The sequence below is a fragment of the Camellia sinensis genome, chromosome 6 (genome assembly GCF_055761805.1).
Source record: "Camellia sinensis isolate YWXY chromosome 6, ASM5576180v1, whole genome shotgun sequence".
NCBI classification, from domain to species: domain Eukaryota; kingdom Viridiplantae; phylum Streptophyta; class Magnoliopsida; order Ericales; family Theaceae; genus Camellia; species Camellia sinensis.
In genome coordinates this window covers 22,518,063-22,532,129 of record NC_138966.1, presented here as the reverse complement: position 1 = coordinate 22,532,129, position 14,067 = coordinate 22,518,063, and the positions used below count along the sequence as shown (strand labels likewise).

At 32.8% G+C, this 14,067-nt stretch overlaps 1 protein-coding gene across 1 annotated transcript; it reads right to left on the bottom strand.

Moving 5' to 3' along the window:
• Positions 1-6,916: 6,916 nt before the first annotated feature.
• Positions 6,917-13,934, bottom strand: LOC114322843 (peroxidase 64). Its single transcript, XM_028270267.2, has 4 exons — positions 13,638-13,934; positions 12,616-12,804; positions 8,536-8,698; positions 6,917-7,723 (listed from the first exon to the last, which is right to left on the bottom strand). Exons 1-4 carry the CDS (start codon positions 13,842-13,844, stop codon positions 7,329-7,331), a joined length of 954 nt encoding a protein of 317 aa, XP_028126068.2. The 5' UTR covers positions 13,845-13,934; the 3' UTR covers positions 6,917-7,328.
• Positions 13,935-14,067: the final 133 nt, after the last annotated feature.

Genomic DNA, 14,067 nt, shown 5'->3' with positions numbered 1-14,067 from the left:
TGGGCATTTTTCGTCCGCGGTTGCTATTCATCACCGGAAAAACTATTTATCGTCAGGGTTACTATTCACCTCTGGAGGTTACTATTCACCGTCGATCACTATTCATCTGATGGGGTCACATCTTTAACAAATTAGGTGGTTCGACCAACCATTTAAAGTGGTAAAATTATAACAATTTATAAGTAGTAAACTACAAAATTTTATTTAGAGCAATAAATTACAAACAGTTTATATACAACAATAAATTATAGCAGATATATGGGTGGTGCAGCCTTCCCATTAAAGCAAGAAAATAATTATATAAACAAAATAGACAGATATGTGGGTGGTGCAGCCTTCCCATTAAAGCAATAAAATAATTATATAAACAAAATAGACAGATATGTGGGTGGTGCAGCCTTCTCATTAAAGCAATAAAATAACTATAAACAAAATAAACAGATATGTGGGTGGTGCAGCCTTCTCGTTAAAGCAATAAAATAATTATATAAACAAAATAGTAAATTACAACAGATATGTGGGTGGTACAGCCTTCCCGTTAAAGTAATAAAACAGTTATAAAAAGATATAAAGGAAATATTTAAACAAGTTATATCATATTTTAAATTAAATAAAAGTCTGTGAAAATTCACCTTTCGGAGAAATGATGAATTTTCTAATTCACAAACTTTCTTTTGATTGCCCTCAAGTTGTGGAATGTGTTCTCAATTCTTAGTCCAAAATTTGAAATTATAGCTTTAGTGGTTGGTTTTTGAATGGTATATGGAAATAAAAGTTTGGTTTAGAAAAATAAAATGTCTAAGAAAATATCTTATTTTCTCTCTCTCTCAAAAATTAATTTTCCTTTTTTTCTTTTCTTTCTGGTTCTTTTTCCTCTCTATTCTCTGATCTCTCTTCCTCTCAATTCTCTGATATCTCTTTTATAGAAAATAAAATTAAGAAAATGACAAAAGAACAAACGGTGGAAGAAGTTGCTTTCAAAAGGTGCATAGTGATTTTACTGTGCACTGCACAGTAAAATTACTATACACTTTACAATATAATAATATATAAAAAGTATTATTAACATAAATATATGTATAAATATCCAAAAATATATATAAAAATGCACAAATATATAAAACTATAAAATAACAAAATACATGGACTAATAAAATATGTTTTAGCAGGCCAAATATGTAATATAATTTGACCAAAGCGGGTCTAAAGTAAAAAGAAAATAAAAAAAAAAAAGGGTGAGAGGCTGGAGAGTTTCAAAGGAGAAATAGTATATAATATATAAAATATTTAATATATAATATATCTATATACACAAAAGTATGGTGCGTGGGTGAAACCACGGCACCGAATAAATAAAATATTATATATAATAAAATAACATACTATATATATAATATTACATATAAAAAAAAAGTAAAAGAAAATAGAGAATTGATCTAAAATAATTTGTCAAAAAGGGGGTGTGAGGTTAAAATTAAAATTTACATTCTATATTTCCATTGAGAATTTTGTGAGATAATACATTCTTATTTTTCATTATCAAGTAATAAAAAAAAATCCAAGTCTTAGGGCCGGTGAAAATAAAATGTCTACAATGACTATTTGAAATAATAAAATAATTTTTTTTAGTTATAATTTGATTAAAATTTCAAAGAAGCTGGTGTGCATACTCTTAGAGGGCGCTAGGATCACGTTGAAGGAAAAGTGGGCGAAGGAGGTGCTGATGTGATAGTGATTATAGGAGCAATTTTTTCTGGGAAAAAGAGTGGGTAATGACATGGGTAAGAGGAGAGATAGGTAATAGACTTGGGGTGACTTATGTTGAGTCCGGATCCTCGGTCGCCCTTGTTTACAGCCCTTCCCTGTAGCGCCCCAAAACGACGTCGTTTTGAGGCAACTTTTAAGATTAAAAAAAAAAAAACAACAACAACAACAACATAACAGAACTCAGAAAGGGGAAGAATAGAACAGAACTCAGAAAGGAGGTGGGGTGGGTTTGAGATGGCACCACCACCTCCCCGCAATCGCCGCAGCTACCCACATTCCCTTCCTCTTTGCCATCGCCACCTCTACCCACCTTCCATTCCTGTTCTCCCATTCTTGTTTCTTCTTCTTCCTCCGACAAAGTCCAATCACTTCTCGAGTTCAAAAAAGGGATTCTCAATGATCCACTAGGGAAGGTTTTCAATTCATGAAACCAATCGTTCACAAATCTCAATTTTAAAGCAACGGGTTCGATATCAACGAGTTCGTTCCTTCAATGGGTTCGATGACTACTTTAGTTTTACAGATGGGTTTCCCATTGGAATCAAGAATCTTCAGCGACTGAAGGTGTTTGATGATTTGTTGAGTTTGTTTGATGATTTGTTTGATCGTCTCTCTCTCTCTTTCTCTGCTCTTCTTCTTTTTCTTTTTTTTTTAGTTATTGTTGTTGATGATGATGATGATGAAATTATTCTGTGTTCTTGGGTTTGATTTTAGTTCTTGGGTTTGAAATTTTGGGTGGGTAAAAAAAAAGATGAAGCAAAAAAAAAAAAAAAAACCCAAGAACATAGGATGAACACAGGATGTTTGAAGCAAAAAGAGAACACATGATGAATTTTTGGGTGGGTTTGAAATTTGATCAATTTCATCAAGATGTTTGATGCTTTGACAAATTAACTCTATTCTTAGCTTTCTTTCTCTCCCTCTCCTTCGTTTTTTTCTTTTTTTTTCTGGTCTTCATCTCTCTGTTTCCTCTTGATTCTGTGTTTATGGTTTCACGGTGGTGTGGGTTACCCACCGCTGCTTTCTTTCTTCTTCCCCCTTTCTGAGTTTTGTTCTGTTTTTTTTTTTTTTTCTTGAAAAGTTATCCCAAAACGACATCGTTTTGGGATGCTACAAGGAAAGGTTGCAGATAAGGGCGACCAAGGATCCGGACTCGACTTTTGTCTCCCTCTCTCCCTTGCTATCTCTCGTGTTGATTTTTTCTTCAATAATTTCGGATAAATTATAAATATATCATTAAGATTTTTTAAAATATGAATTATTTTTTATAATTTTAAAAATTATAAATATTTTATTGTCTGAATTTTTTATTTAATAAAATGATACAAAAAATAAATTGTTAACTCCTATCCTTTACAACAACAAAATTATCTATATTAGTAATTAAAATATATTTTTAAAATTATAAAAAAAATTATTAATTGACTTAATAATTTATTAATAAATTAAATAATTTATTATGTAATTAAAAATTTAAAAAAACGAGATATAATTTTTAAAATTATAAAGGGCAATTCATATTAAACAAACTTGCACCATAGAGTAAAAACATGTGTCATCCCAAGTCCGACCATGCCTAGCATCAAGCTAAGTCTAACCATCCCAATTCCAACCCTAAAAGAACTTCTGCATCCCTAGTCGTTGAACTTGACCAAATAGTTATGTGCTATTATATATAATTATTATTTTATCTTGAAGAACTATTAAATTAATTAGACCATTTTAATAATTATTTAAATTTGATACATTAACAAAATTCAATTGTAAAATAAATATGACTTTGTAATAAATATTTTAATTTAAATCCTAGAGAGAAGTATTGTATATTTTTCTTGTATTTTGTTATTTTTTTAGTTTATTTTGTAATTAAATAATGTATATTTAAAATTAAAATTTAATAAATAGACAGGCTAGAATGGATTGGGCTAAAACTCTTTATTTCAAACTCAGTCCAAATATTAAATAAACTCAAAATCTCATCCTAATCTGATCCTATGAGTTAATTTTTTTTTTTTTTTTTCAACCTCTAAAAATATCAAGTTCAATTGAACAGGCTAGGCGGACTATCTGGCCATGGCCACCCCTACTTTCAAACAAAGTACATTAGAGTCTTCATAAAAAAACAGTGGTTGGTCTCTCCATTGGGGCCTTGTAGGTTGCTCGGTCCAACGATGCAAGTTTCTCATATTGGACTGGGCCTTAAAAAGGCTTCGAAACCCAAACCTAAACTCAAACCAAACTTAAATCCAAATTGAACAAAATCTAGTGTCCTATTGCTTATGGCCGACTAGGTTCAATATTGAACAATATCTTTCCCTAAAAATGTTCTTTTTATGGCATCATTATACATATTATTAAAAGTAATATTTTTTTTTCATGCTTAGGTGACATATTATAAGAGCTTACTTTTTCTAAGAGAGTCACGTCTACATGTATTTTCTTAATTCCATACAGAGTTCTATACAAATCCAAATCTATTTTAAATTATACTAAGTTTATTTATTTTATATGGAATCTATTTGACAAATATTTATTTTTAATATATTTTTCATGGCAAATTGAGATAATCCACAAACCTAATACCACATTTGTCTGCTTAATTCTTTCAAGGGTATTACGATTTTTTTTTAATGCTAAATTGCCTTTTTTTTCTCTTATTTTTTCATGCATTATTCTATACCCAATATCAATTTTATATTATTCTATATTATGGATTTATCGTTTCAATTTTATTGCAATTCTATATGTGAAATTATACTTCATTTTCTGTATTATTTTATATAATTACAACTCACAGGAAGAAAAGTCTGCACAGCAGTGATACTCTCGAGGAACCTCTAAATTTTAGATTTACTACTTAAATTACTTTTTTAATTGTTGAATAGTAAATTCTTTTATATTTTCACATCATATTATATATGATTAATTATTTCACACATTGAGATGTGCCTATCGTTTAAATGTTTTCATTATTTTTTCTTTTTGGATTTAGATATTGTTATGTGATTCTTTCTTAATTAGTCGTTGTTAAATTTCTTTTATATAGTTGATATTTTCATATAATTAAGAGTGTTTAATTTACAATCTTATAATTTAATATATATATATATATATATCATATAAAATCCTTATATGATAATCCAACTACAACATATTCATATTTAATATTTTTAATAAATTTTATATAAATTATATTTTTACATATTTTTATTTTCCAAATACATATAAAGGAAATTTTACCTAACAAAGTTAGAGTTTGTGTGTGTGTGTGTGTGTGTGTGTGTGTGTGTGTGTGTGTGTGTGTGTGTGTGTGTGTGTGTGTGTGTGTGAAGGGTTTTAAGAAAAATTTTAAAAAAAAAATCGTCCACATCCTCTCTATTACAAGAATGGAATGTAGAAATCCATTTCCATTCATATAAAACTAACGCATCATTTATAAACAAAAAGCACCCCATCAAGTATGAGATTGGACACACTTATATAAATATGAGATCATATGAATGCGGCTTTGCGATTCGAGCCACAAAAGGGATAACCTACAAACTGGATTGAAACATCAATGAGAGTCATTAAAAAGAAAAGTGCTACCGTTAGGTCAATGTTGATAGAGTGGGGTGGTCGGGGACATTGGCTGTGGAGCATGGTGGTATATCACAATCTCACGTCAATTATAACAAAGACATTGACTACATACATATCAACTTCCTAGGCATCCACATCTTACAAATCAATTTTTAAGAATAAGTTCTCCTCAAATGATTCGATAATGGCACATGCATGAAGATTTTTAAAAACAACTAATACTCTACATCATTTTACAACAAATAAATAGCACAAGAGATTAGATGTAAAAAAAGAAACCAACACAAAAATCACTTCACGTATCAATTCATTATTTCCCAGAAGAAAGATGGAGATGCTTCTTGAATTACTAATTTAGGAAGAGTATATATTAAAATTGTTGGTGGGGCAGGTTGCCCCAGTGGTTAGGGCGTTGCTTGGGTTGTGTGGGTAAGGCGCACAGCCCAGGTTCGATTCCCCACACTAGGTGAGTGCCTGCAGCAGTTTGCAAAAGGGTGTCCGGCTTCCCACCGGCTACATACCCCTTAGGATTAGTCTTGGCTTCCTTTAAAATCAGAGAGTTAGGGATATCTGAGTTATCAAAAAAAAAATATATATATATATATATATAGTAAAATTGTTTATTTTGTCTTATGCTTGTCAAACTAGCAAAATATCTTCTCCAATTATCCACAAACCAATTAAACCCTAATTTTGATGGAATCCTAAACGTCATATAAGATTGTTTTAAAAAACAAAAAAAAACAAAGGTTTTCAAAATGGCTCATCTTGTCCATTTAGATAGTTATTATAACATGACGATGTATAACATATTTTTAAAATGGCTCATCCTGTCCATTTATTACAAGTGATGTCACACTTTTACCTACATTTCATTATATTTAATATTTACTCCCAATAAAGGGATCTAAATCTAAGATGGGACTGTGTCTAGTTTAATGACTAGAATTTTTTTTTTTTCTGTCAGTTTTACTTAAATGAAAAAAAGTGAATAGTTTAAATTAAAAATAAATTAAAATATTATAATTTAAATTGATAAAATTAAAAAAGTTAAATTATAAATACTTTGAGGTTTACTTAAAACACAGATTACTTCTTATGGTTCTAGAAATTACAAATATACCTTATTAGAATTTTTATTTAGCAGAATTAACAGAAAAAATGAAATTCCTAACTATTTTTCTATACAATAATAAAATTATATGATTTTTTAATTAAAATATGTTTCCGATATCATTAAAAACTGTTATTAATTAAAGTGGTCAATTGTTATGCGAATAGAAACTTGAAGGGACATGATGTAATTTTCAAAATCACAATAGGCAATTTATATTTTAATCAAACATCAGAAGGTGTATTAGTAATTTACCTAATTAAAAACTCAAGATTTATTTTGTTACAAATGTCAAATTTTGAATTTTTTTTTTTATAATTTCTCCAAACATGAATAAATAAGAGAGATCAAATTAGTCAGCTTACCCTTCAAAAAAATAAGATAATATAGGTTACTAGTATTGTTAGTGATAAAAGCACACATGTTAAGACAAGGTACCTACACAAGTGCGCATCCAAACAAACACAATTCTCACTCTTATCATCAAAATAAATAAAAAAATGGACTTGAAAAGATACACAAATAGCCCATTGAGGGCAAGGACTTGGTGGTCACATGGCACCACCAAGTTGGCTAACAATAATGCTACCTGCACATAAATGTGCAAACAAAAATTAATATGTAGCCCACATTCTTTTTATGTGTGACGTAAATACAAACAAAAACATAAAGTATCTATTAATAGATAAGATTTTATATAATTTTTTTTAGTGGAAATGACTTTTAAAAAATCTTATCCATTTTAAATCTGATTTTTATATTCTTAAACTTATCCAATCTGAAATAGATCTAGACAACACACATTTGGCTAGACAACACACATTTGGTGCATATTTCTGTGCACATAGACTAATAGTAGTAGTACCTAATTAACCGCTCTACAGTTGAGCCTAACCTCTTGGCCACCATTGAGACTACCCATCTTGAGCATGGAATTGACAAAAGCCCTATTAAAATCTTCTTGGGAATTAGCAAACTTTGAAACCAAAGTTTTAGTCTCGTGAGCTGAGAGCAAAGCTTCGTCTGAAGTGAAGAGACTCTTCCCCTGGAGAAGCAACTTGAAGTAGACGTTGTCAAATATAGTTGAAGTTGTGTCCATGGTGGCACCGGCGTTCTTCCTCGTGTTGTGAAGGGGACAAACACTCCTCAGGTTGGCTGCAAAGGAGGGCTGTAGCGATGGGTCAACGTCGTTTTTGGTGTCAAAGTTGTGGATTCTGTTTTGGAATGATGAGCAGTGGCTGAATCCAAGAGTGTGGCCTCCTGCATATACGTCAAAGGAATACAAATTTTAAGTAGTTGATAGGATAATTCGCAACACTAAAATAGTACGGAATTTAAGCTCGTTTTGATAGAGAATATTATTTTATTTTTTACAAAAAAAAGTTGGATAATGTTTTTTTTTGTCTTTTTGTTATGAGTTTAAAAATAATGTGGTAGTAGTTATAACACTAATAGTGGGGGGGGGGGGGGTAGTCATGGTAGCAGATGGTGGAGGTGGAATGGTGGTGCTAGTAGTGCAGGCGACGGTAATAGTGTCATGGTGGTGGCATTATAGCACCAGTGGTTTTGGGGTGGTGGTGATAGGGAAGTGGAAGGGAGGTGGTGATGATAGAGTGTTGGTGGTGATAATAGTAGTGGTGACAGTGGCAGTGATGATGGTCTAGTGATTTGTGATGATTGCATTATTGTAGTGTTGCTACTAAAATTTGAATTTAAAAAACAACAATGATTCATCCCACTAAAAACATCACCACTAATAGCACTAATGTATTAAAAAAATAAAAAAAATAAAAAAAAATTACAACTCCAAAACCAAAACATCACATCATTCATGGCGGGACCCACTGCCACCTAATTAGTGGGAGCACTAATTAGTGCTCCCAAGCATTTTTCTTTAAAAAATATTTTTCACTTTTCAAAAACTATAGATATTTTTCATTCAAATAATATATATTTTTTCCATTGACAACAAAAAAATATTATTATTTGTTCTACCAAATCTTAAAAAATGCTAAAAATATTTTCTGTTAAAATAAACATAGAGTACAATTGGATTTAAAAGTTGAATCAACCTGAGAGTGCCACTAAATCAGCAATGGAAAGTCCTCTCTGGGCAAAGCTTTGCTGTAGTTGTGAGATGTTGAAGGTTGGAGCTGGAAGTAATCTGGTATCAATTGCCTTTGAAATTCTTCCATCTTTTCTTCCCTTTTGCACATTCCAAGTTGGACCTCCAGACTAACATATATACATATATAATTGTTATTAGATTATGAATACATAATATAACTACTTCACTTACAAATTATAATATAAGTGGAATGGAACCATTACAACCACACTTCACTAAGATCACCAAAATCAAACCTTTTTTTATTTTATTTTTATACTCAAAGGGTCGATTATTTGAGGGGACCAATTCCACCATCTACTAGTAGAAGTCCAATTAAAGTCAAGACAAAGTCCCCGTATGGACTAACTCCGAGAAATTGCTTATACTTAAGAGATTTCAAACCTAAGATTATAAATAGAGTACACTCTAAGGCCTTAGGCTTTGACCACTAGGCCAACAACAAATTAAGATTTTAAAAATAAAAATTTAAGGATAAAATCACTTTTTAGGAATGAAATGTTTTAGTTGTCAAAAACTATCATTATTATATTTTAATGATGAAATTAGATATTTAGTAATGAATTATTATCATTTTGGGACTAAAATTTTCATCTAAAAAACTATGCCTGCGTTTGGTTGTATTTTGTAAATGTGATTTGAGAGTATGAGTTATATTTTGAGTTTGTGTGTTGTAGAATTATGATTTGAGTGTAGAAAATTTGTTTAGTAAAGAGTTTTGAAAATAGTTTTGGAAAAGAGGTTTGATTTGAGTAGGAAATTATTGATGTGACATTTGACATGTGATACAAAAATTTACAACTCATAACTAAACATACAACTCAAAATTATTTTAAAGCATATAAAAAATTTAAAAATTTTCAGAAAATATTTTTCCCGATTATATAAATCAATTGCAAAAAAAATAAAATAAATTCACTGTTTCGGACAGCCAGCCGGTCAACCGGCCGGACGTCCCGTTCCCTCAAACGCCCCCTCTGCAACAAACAGAATGCTTTGACATATAGACAGAGCTTCCGACAGAGTTTTGGAAAATTAATTCCAAAACTCTTACCGAACATCATGCTCAAACTCAAGTGTTGAAAATTATTTTCAGAGCACAAACAAACAGAGCCTATTTTTTTTTTACACCAAATTATTTGTTTCTAAAATAACATTAATTAGCGACGTTCTCACAATTTTGTCTACAGGTGCTTTTTTTTTCTTTTTCTTTTTTGTACTTTTCATGTTAATTTTTTGTACTTTTCATGTTAACTTTTTAACGATGATTCTTGTGATAGCAAGAATTGGTTCCCTAATATTTTTCGCAACAAAATTTTTTTCTTTTGGAGAAAAAAATTTAATACCTAAAACCCTTATATGTTGAACTAAATTAATCAATATACAAGTATGTAAAATCAATATATTAGCTCTTTTATTTTGAAATTTTGTAACAGCCCACTTGGTACAACTGTTAAAACATACTACACAATATGTAACTTCACATATTATAAATTTAAGTAGCAAAATAGTGTTTTCTTAAACAAGTTGAAAAGTAGCAAAAAATTGTTGTCTTTTTTACCCTTTTTAGTTTTTTTTTTTTTTTTGATCAGCAAAAAAAACTTCATTGATGTAAAAGCTAGTACAAGGTACGAAAGAAATTACACCAATAAAGAAAAGAGGAGTGCAGGAGCATCACAATGAGGTAAATGATCCCAACTAGGTTGACACCAAAGAGCCCATCCTATCATTTGCTAGCACCCCAAGGTTGGTGAGGAACCAACGAAAGAGACAGACCACAAACCAAACCAAACCACACAACCCGGACCTCACAAACCAGCAGAGTAAACAGAACAAAAAAAACACCACCCAAACAGATCAAAGTCTGTTTTAGCCAGCAGTCCACCCATGGTGGCAGATCAGACTAAAAAGCAAAGCTGCTATGCTGTACCAACAAGCATAACAGATCAAAATACACAGCCAGACTGCTATGTTGCACCAATATGCAGTCCATCCATGCTGCTCCCAAGCTGTAGAAGTAGCAACAACCACCATCTTGGTGCATACCCAACCCAGCAAGCTCAACAGCACAGCAGTAGTAAAAAATCTCCAGCAGGCTCAACACCAGAGCAGACAACAGGGCACCCCCTTCAAATAGCAACACTTGCAACCAGCAGAACTTGACCCGCAGCTACCTATATATCCACCACCAGACCAATATAACACCATAACAGCAGCCTAACTAGTAGATAACCCCTGTAACAGAGCAGAATTCACCACTGAGATCCTAGACAGCACCTGACTTGTGAAAAATTAAACACTATATCGTTGACTGAGAATGAAGCATCCCTGAACTGGGCTCTCATCCAAATTGCTAACCTCACCTTGATACATTCACACAGAACCTGATAATTGGGCTGGACTGCCTTAAACACACACTCATTTCTATAACTCCACACAGACCACAACACTGCTGCTGGAAGAGCCTTCCATACCAGATTAACTTTCTTCCTAAACTTCCAACCCATCCACCAGAGTAAAAGGCCATCTATGGATCTGGGAATGACCCACTGAATACCCCACCAATCAATAATATCAGACCAAATTTTCCAAGTAAAAGAACAATGAAGCATAACATGGTCAATAGATTCTCTAACCTCACGACAGAATATACAATTGAGGACATCTTCCCCCTCTAAAATTCCAAACCTATGAAGCAAATCTTTAGTCTTCAGCCTTCCTCTCCAAGCTAGCCAAGAAAAAAATTTTGCCTTCGGTGGGGAGAAATTATTCCAGATAAGATCAACTGAACTGTGAGTGGGACCATCATTGAGCATGCCCCAAGCATAAACAACTATTTATGTAAGGGTGTGATAGTAATATTTAATGAGCAGAGGGATATTTCAGTAAACTTATAATTAAAAGGTTTCTTGCATAAGCAAAAAAATGAGTAATTCTACTTATACCACCAAATAAACTCCTTACACCTTCAATTTTAATTTTTTTTTATATTACATTTCAATCCTTGTATAAAATTACTAAAATATCCTTTCACCTTAAACTTTGAAAACCCTAATTTTCATTACACCCCATCACCACCACTTCTATCAGCCCTTCACTGTCACCGCCCCTTCACCGCCGGTCAGTTCTTCACTGCCTCACCCCGCCGTCGTCATCCTCTTTCTCCTTTTTCTTCTTTTTCTTCTTTTTTTAAATTTGAAAACCCAACCCTAGGTTTTCCTCTCTCTCTCTCTCTCTCTCTCTCTCTCTCGCAGAAATGGGGCAATCGCGATGGTGGTGGATTGTTGTAGTGGGGACGCAGATATAAAAGTGTTGCAGGAGCGGGTGGTTGCGGCGGTTCTCCGTTTCCTCCATCTCCTCCCATCACTGCCATGCTCTTCATTCTCTCTCTTATTTTCTCATCTGAAAACCTAATCCTAGATTTCATCTCTCTCTGTCTCTCTCGCTCTGGCAGTGGATCACGATGGCGGAGAAGCAGATCTGAAAGTGTTGCAGAATCAGGTGGTTGAGGCGGTGGTAATGGTCACGACAGAGGAGCAACGGAGGAAGTGGTGGCTACAACGATGAGGGTTGCGAAGATGGTGGTTGAGACAGTGGTGATCGCAGTGGTTGAAAGGCTGTGAAGGTGGTGACAGTGGCTGGCGGAGATGGAATAGCTACTAGAAGTGACGGTTGGAAGACTTAGTGTTTGGAATGTTGGGATGAAAGAGATGAGGGTAAGTTTGGCATTATGAGAAGTGTAAAGAGAGTGAGGAATTTTGGGGGTGGTGTAAAAGGAAAATGGGTGTAAGGAGTTTATTTGGTGGTGAAAGTAGAATCACTCGCAAAAAAATAGTATCCTTTCACCAACTTTTTAAAATTAACTTATTTCACCTCAAATAAGCAGAATTAATCTTGAGTTATTTTACCAAAAGTTGTATCAAACACGGTGCAAAATTTTGGATGCAACAAATAATCCCTGAAAGTTGTAGATGACATCATATTTCAATTTAGAATAAGTATTAAAAAAACATTATTGACTAACCAAAGCAACTGCATCCCTCGCAGCCAGAGCTAATATATCAGCACAAGAAACAACGCCGGGACACTTAGCTTCAACTTCTTTCTTTGCATTGTCAATCACGTAAAATGCATGCAAGGAAATATTGGCAGGTCCATCCTTTTCAGCTTGATTGTTGCTAGTTGAATTCAGTAGCACAGAACCATCACAACCCTTCAAGACAAAGATAAATGAAATATGTGACACAAACAAAACATAAATGATAAAAGTAGTCCCTTGTACTCTTCAGATTTTGGCGCTCCGTTTGTTTGGCCAAAAAACATTTTAAAACCAAGAAAAAAAAAAACATTTTTTTACAATAAAAGTTCCAAAAATATCTTCTTTAAATGACTTTTTCTTATATTTAATCTAATATTAAAATTTGAGTGCTTTATTTCGATTTGTTTTGGCGGAATACATTTTCAAATTAAAAACATCTACGGAAAACTTCTTCAAAAATTTTTTTTTGAAGAACACTTTTTTTATGTTTGGTTTTTAAATTAATATACTAATAGTTGTATTAGTAGTGGTGGGGTAAGAGGTGGCAATGCCGGGGTGGCGATAATGACACTAGTGGAAGTGTTTGTTGTGGTAACAACGCCAACGGTGGAGGTAGAGGTCATGGTGGCGGCGGCAACAGAGACGGTAGCAATGGAGGTGGATGTAGGACGTAGTGGTACTAGAAGTGGTTGAAGGGTAGTGGTGGCAACAGCACCAACAATGGTGGAGGTAGGGAAATAGTAGTAGTAGTAGTAGTAGTGGGACGGGGGTAGTGGCGGTAATAATGTGTTAGCATTAGTAAGTTAGCAAATCAAAAAATATTTTGTACATTTTAAAAGTGGAAAATATTTTTCACCCAAATAAGTTGCTTTTCAATAAACACTAGAAAATACAAAAAAATCTATTGACAAAATGTTTTTTGTTTAAAAAAAAAAACACAAAACAAAAACAAAACGGAGGTGAATGTGTGGAAGAGGAAGACAATAAGGCTAATGAATGATTATTACTCTAATAAAGCAATCGTGGAAGAACATGCGAAGTAAGGCTGCCGGAACTGTTTGATCGTTCATCATCGCTTTCTTCACCACACTCGTAATGGTTGTCTCTACCATCGGACATGTTTTGTCATAATAGTTTAGGCTAAGTGCATTCGCAAGTGTGGAAAATGAAAGCAAAAAAAGTGATAAAGCCAAAGCAAAAATTCTTTTTGCCATTGTATGCACTAAACTATGCAATCCACAGAGAGAGTGGTATTTGTAGAGGTAAAAAGAGAGTTGTTATTGATATAGGTTTAGTTGCTAGTCAATTTGGTGAGCTGGAACCATTATATATAGTGTGCTAACAGTTGTTAAAACATTCCCATCACAAGACCTTCCATGTTCTATTTTTCTATACTTTTTCAAGAAGAATTGAGTCATTTCAATTTGTTTTATATAC

Coding starts and splice junctions, on each gene's coding strand:
- LOC114322843 (XM_028270267.2), bottom strand. CDS start 13,844: ATGGCAAAAAGAATTTTTGCTTTGGCTTTATCACTTTTTTTGCTTTCA. Junction 12,805..13,637: donor TCCACGATTGCTTTATTAGA/GTAATAATCATT, acceptor TTTGTCTTGAAG/GGTTGTGATGGTTCTGTGCT. Junction 7,724..8,535: donor TGATTTAGTGGCACTCTCAG/GTTGATTCAACT, acceptor ACGTATATGCAG/GAGGCCACACTCTTGGATTC.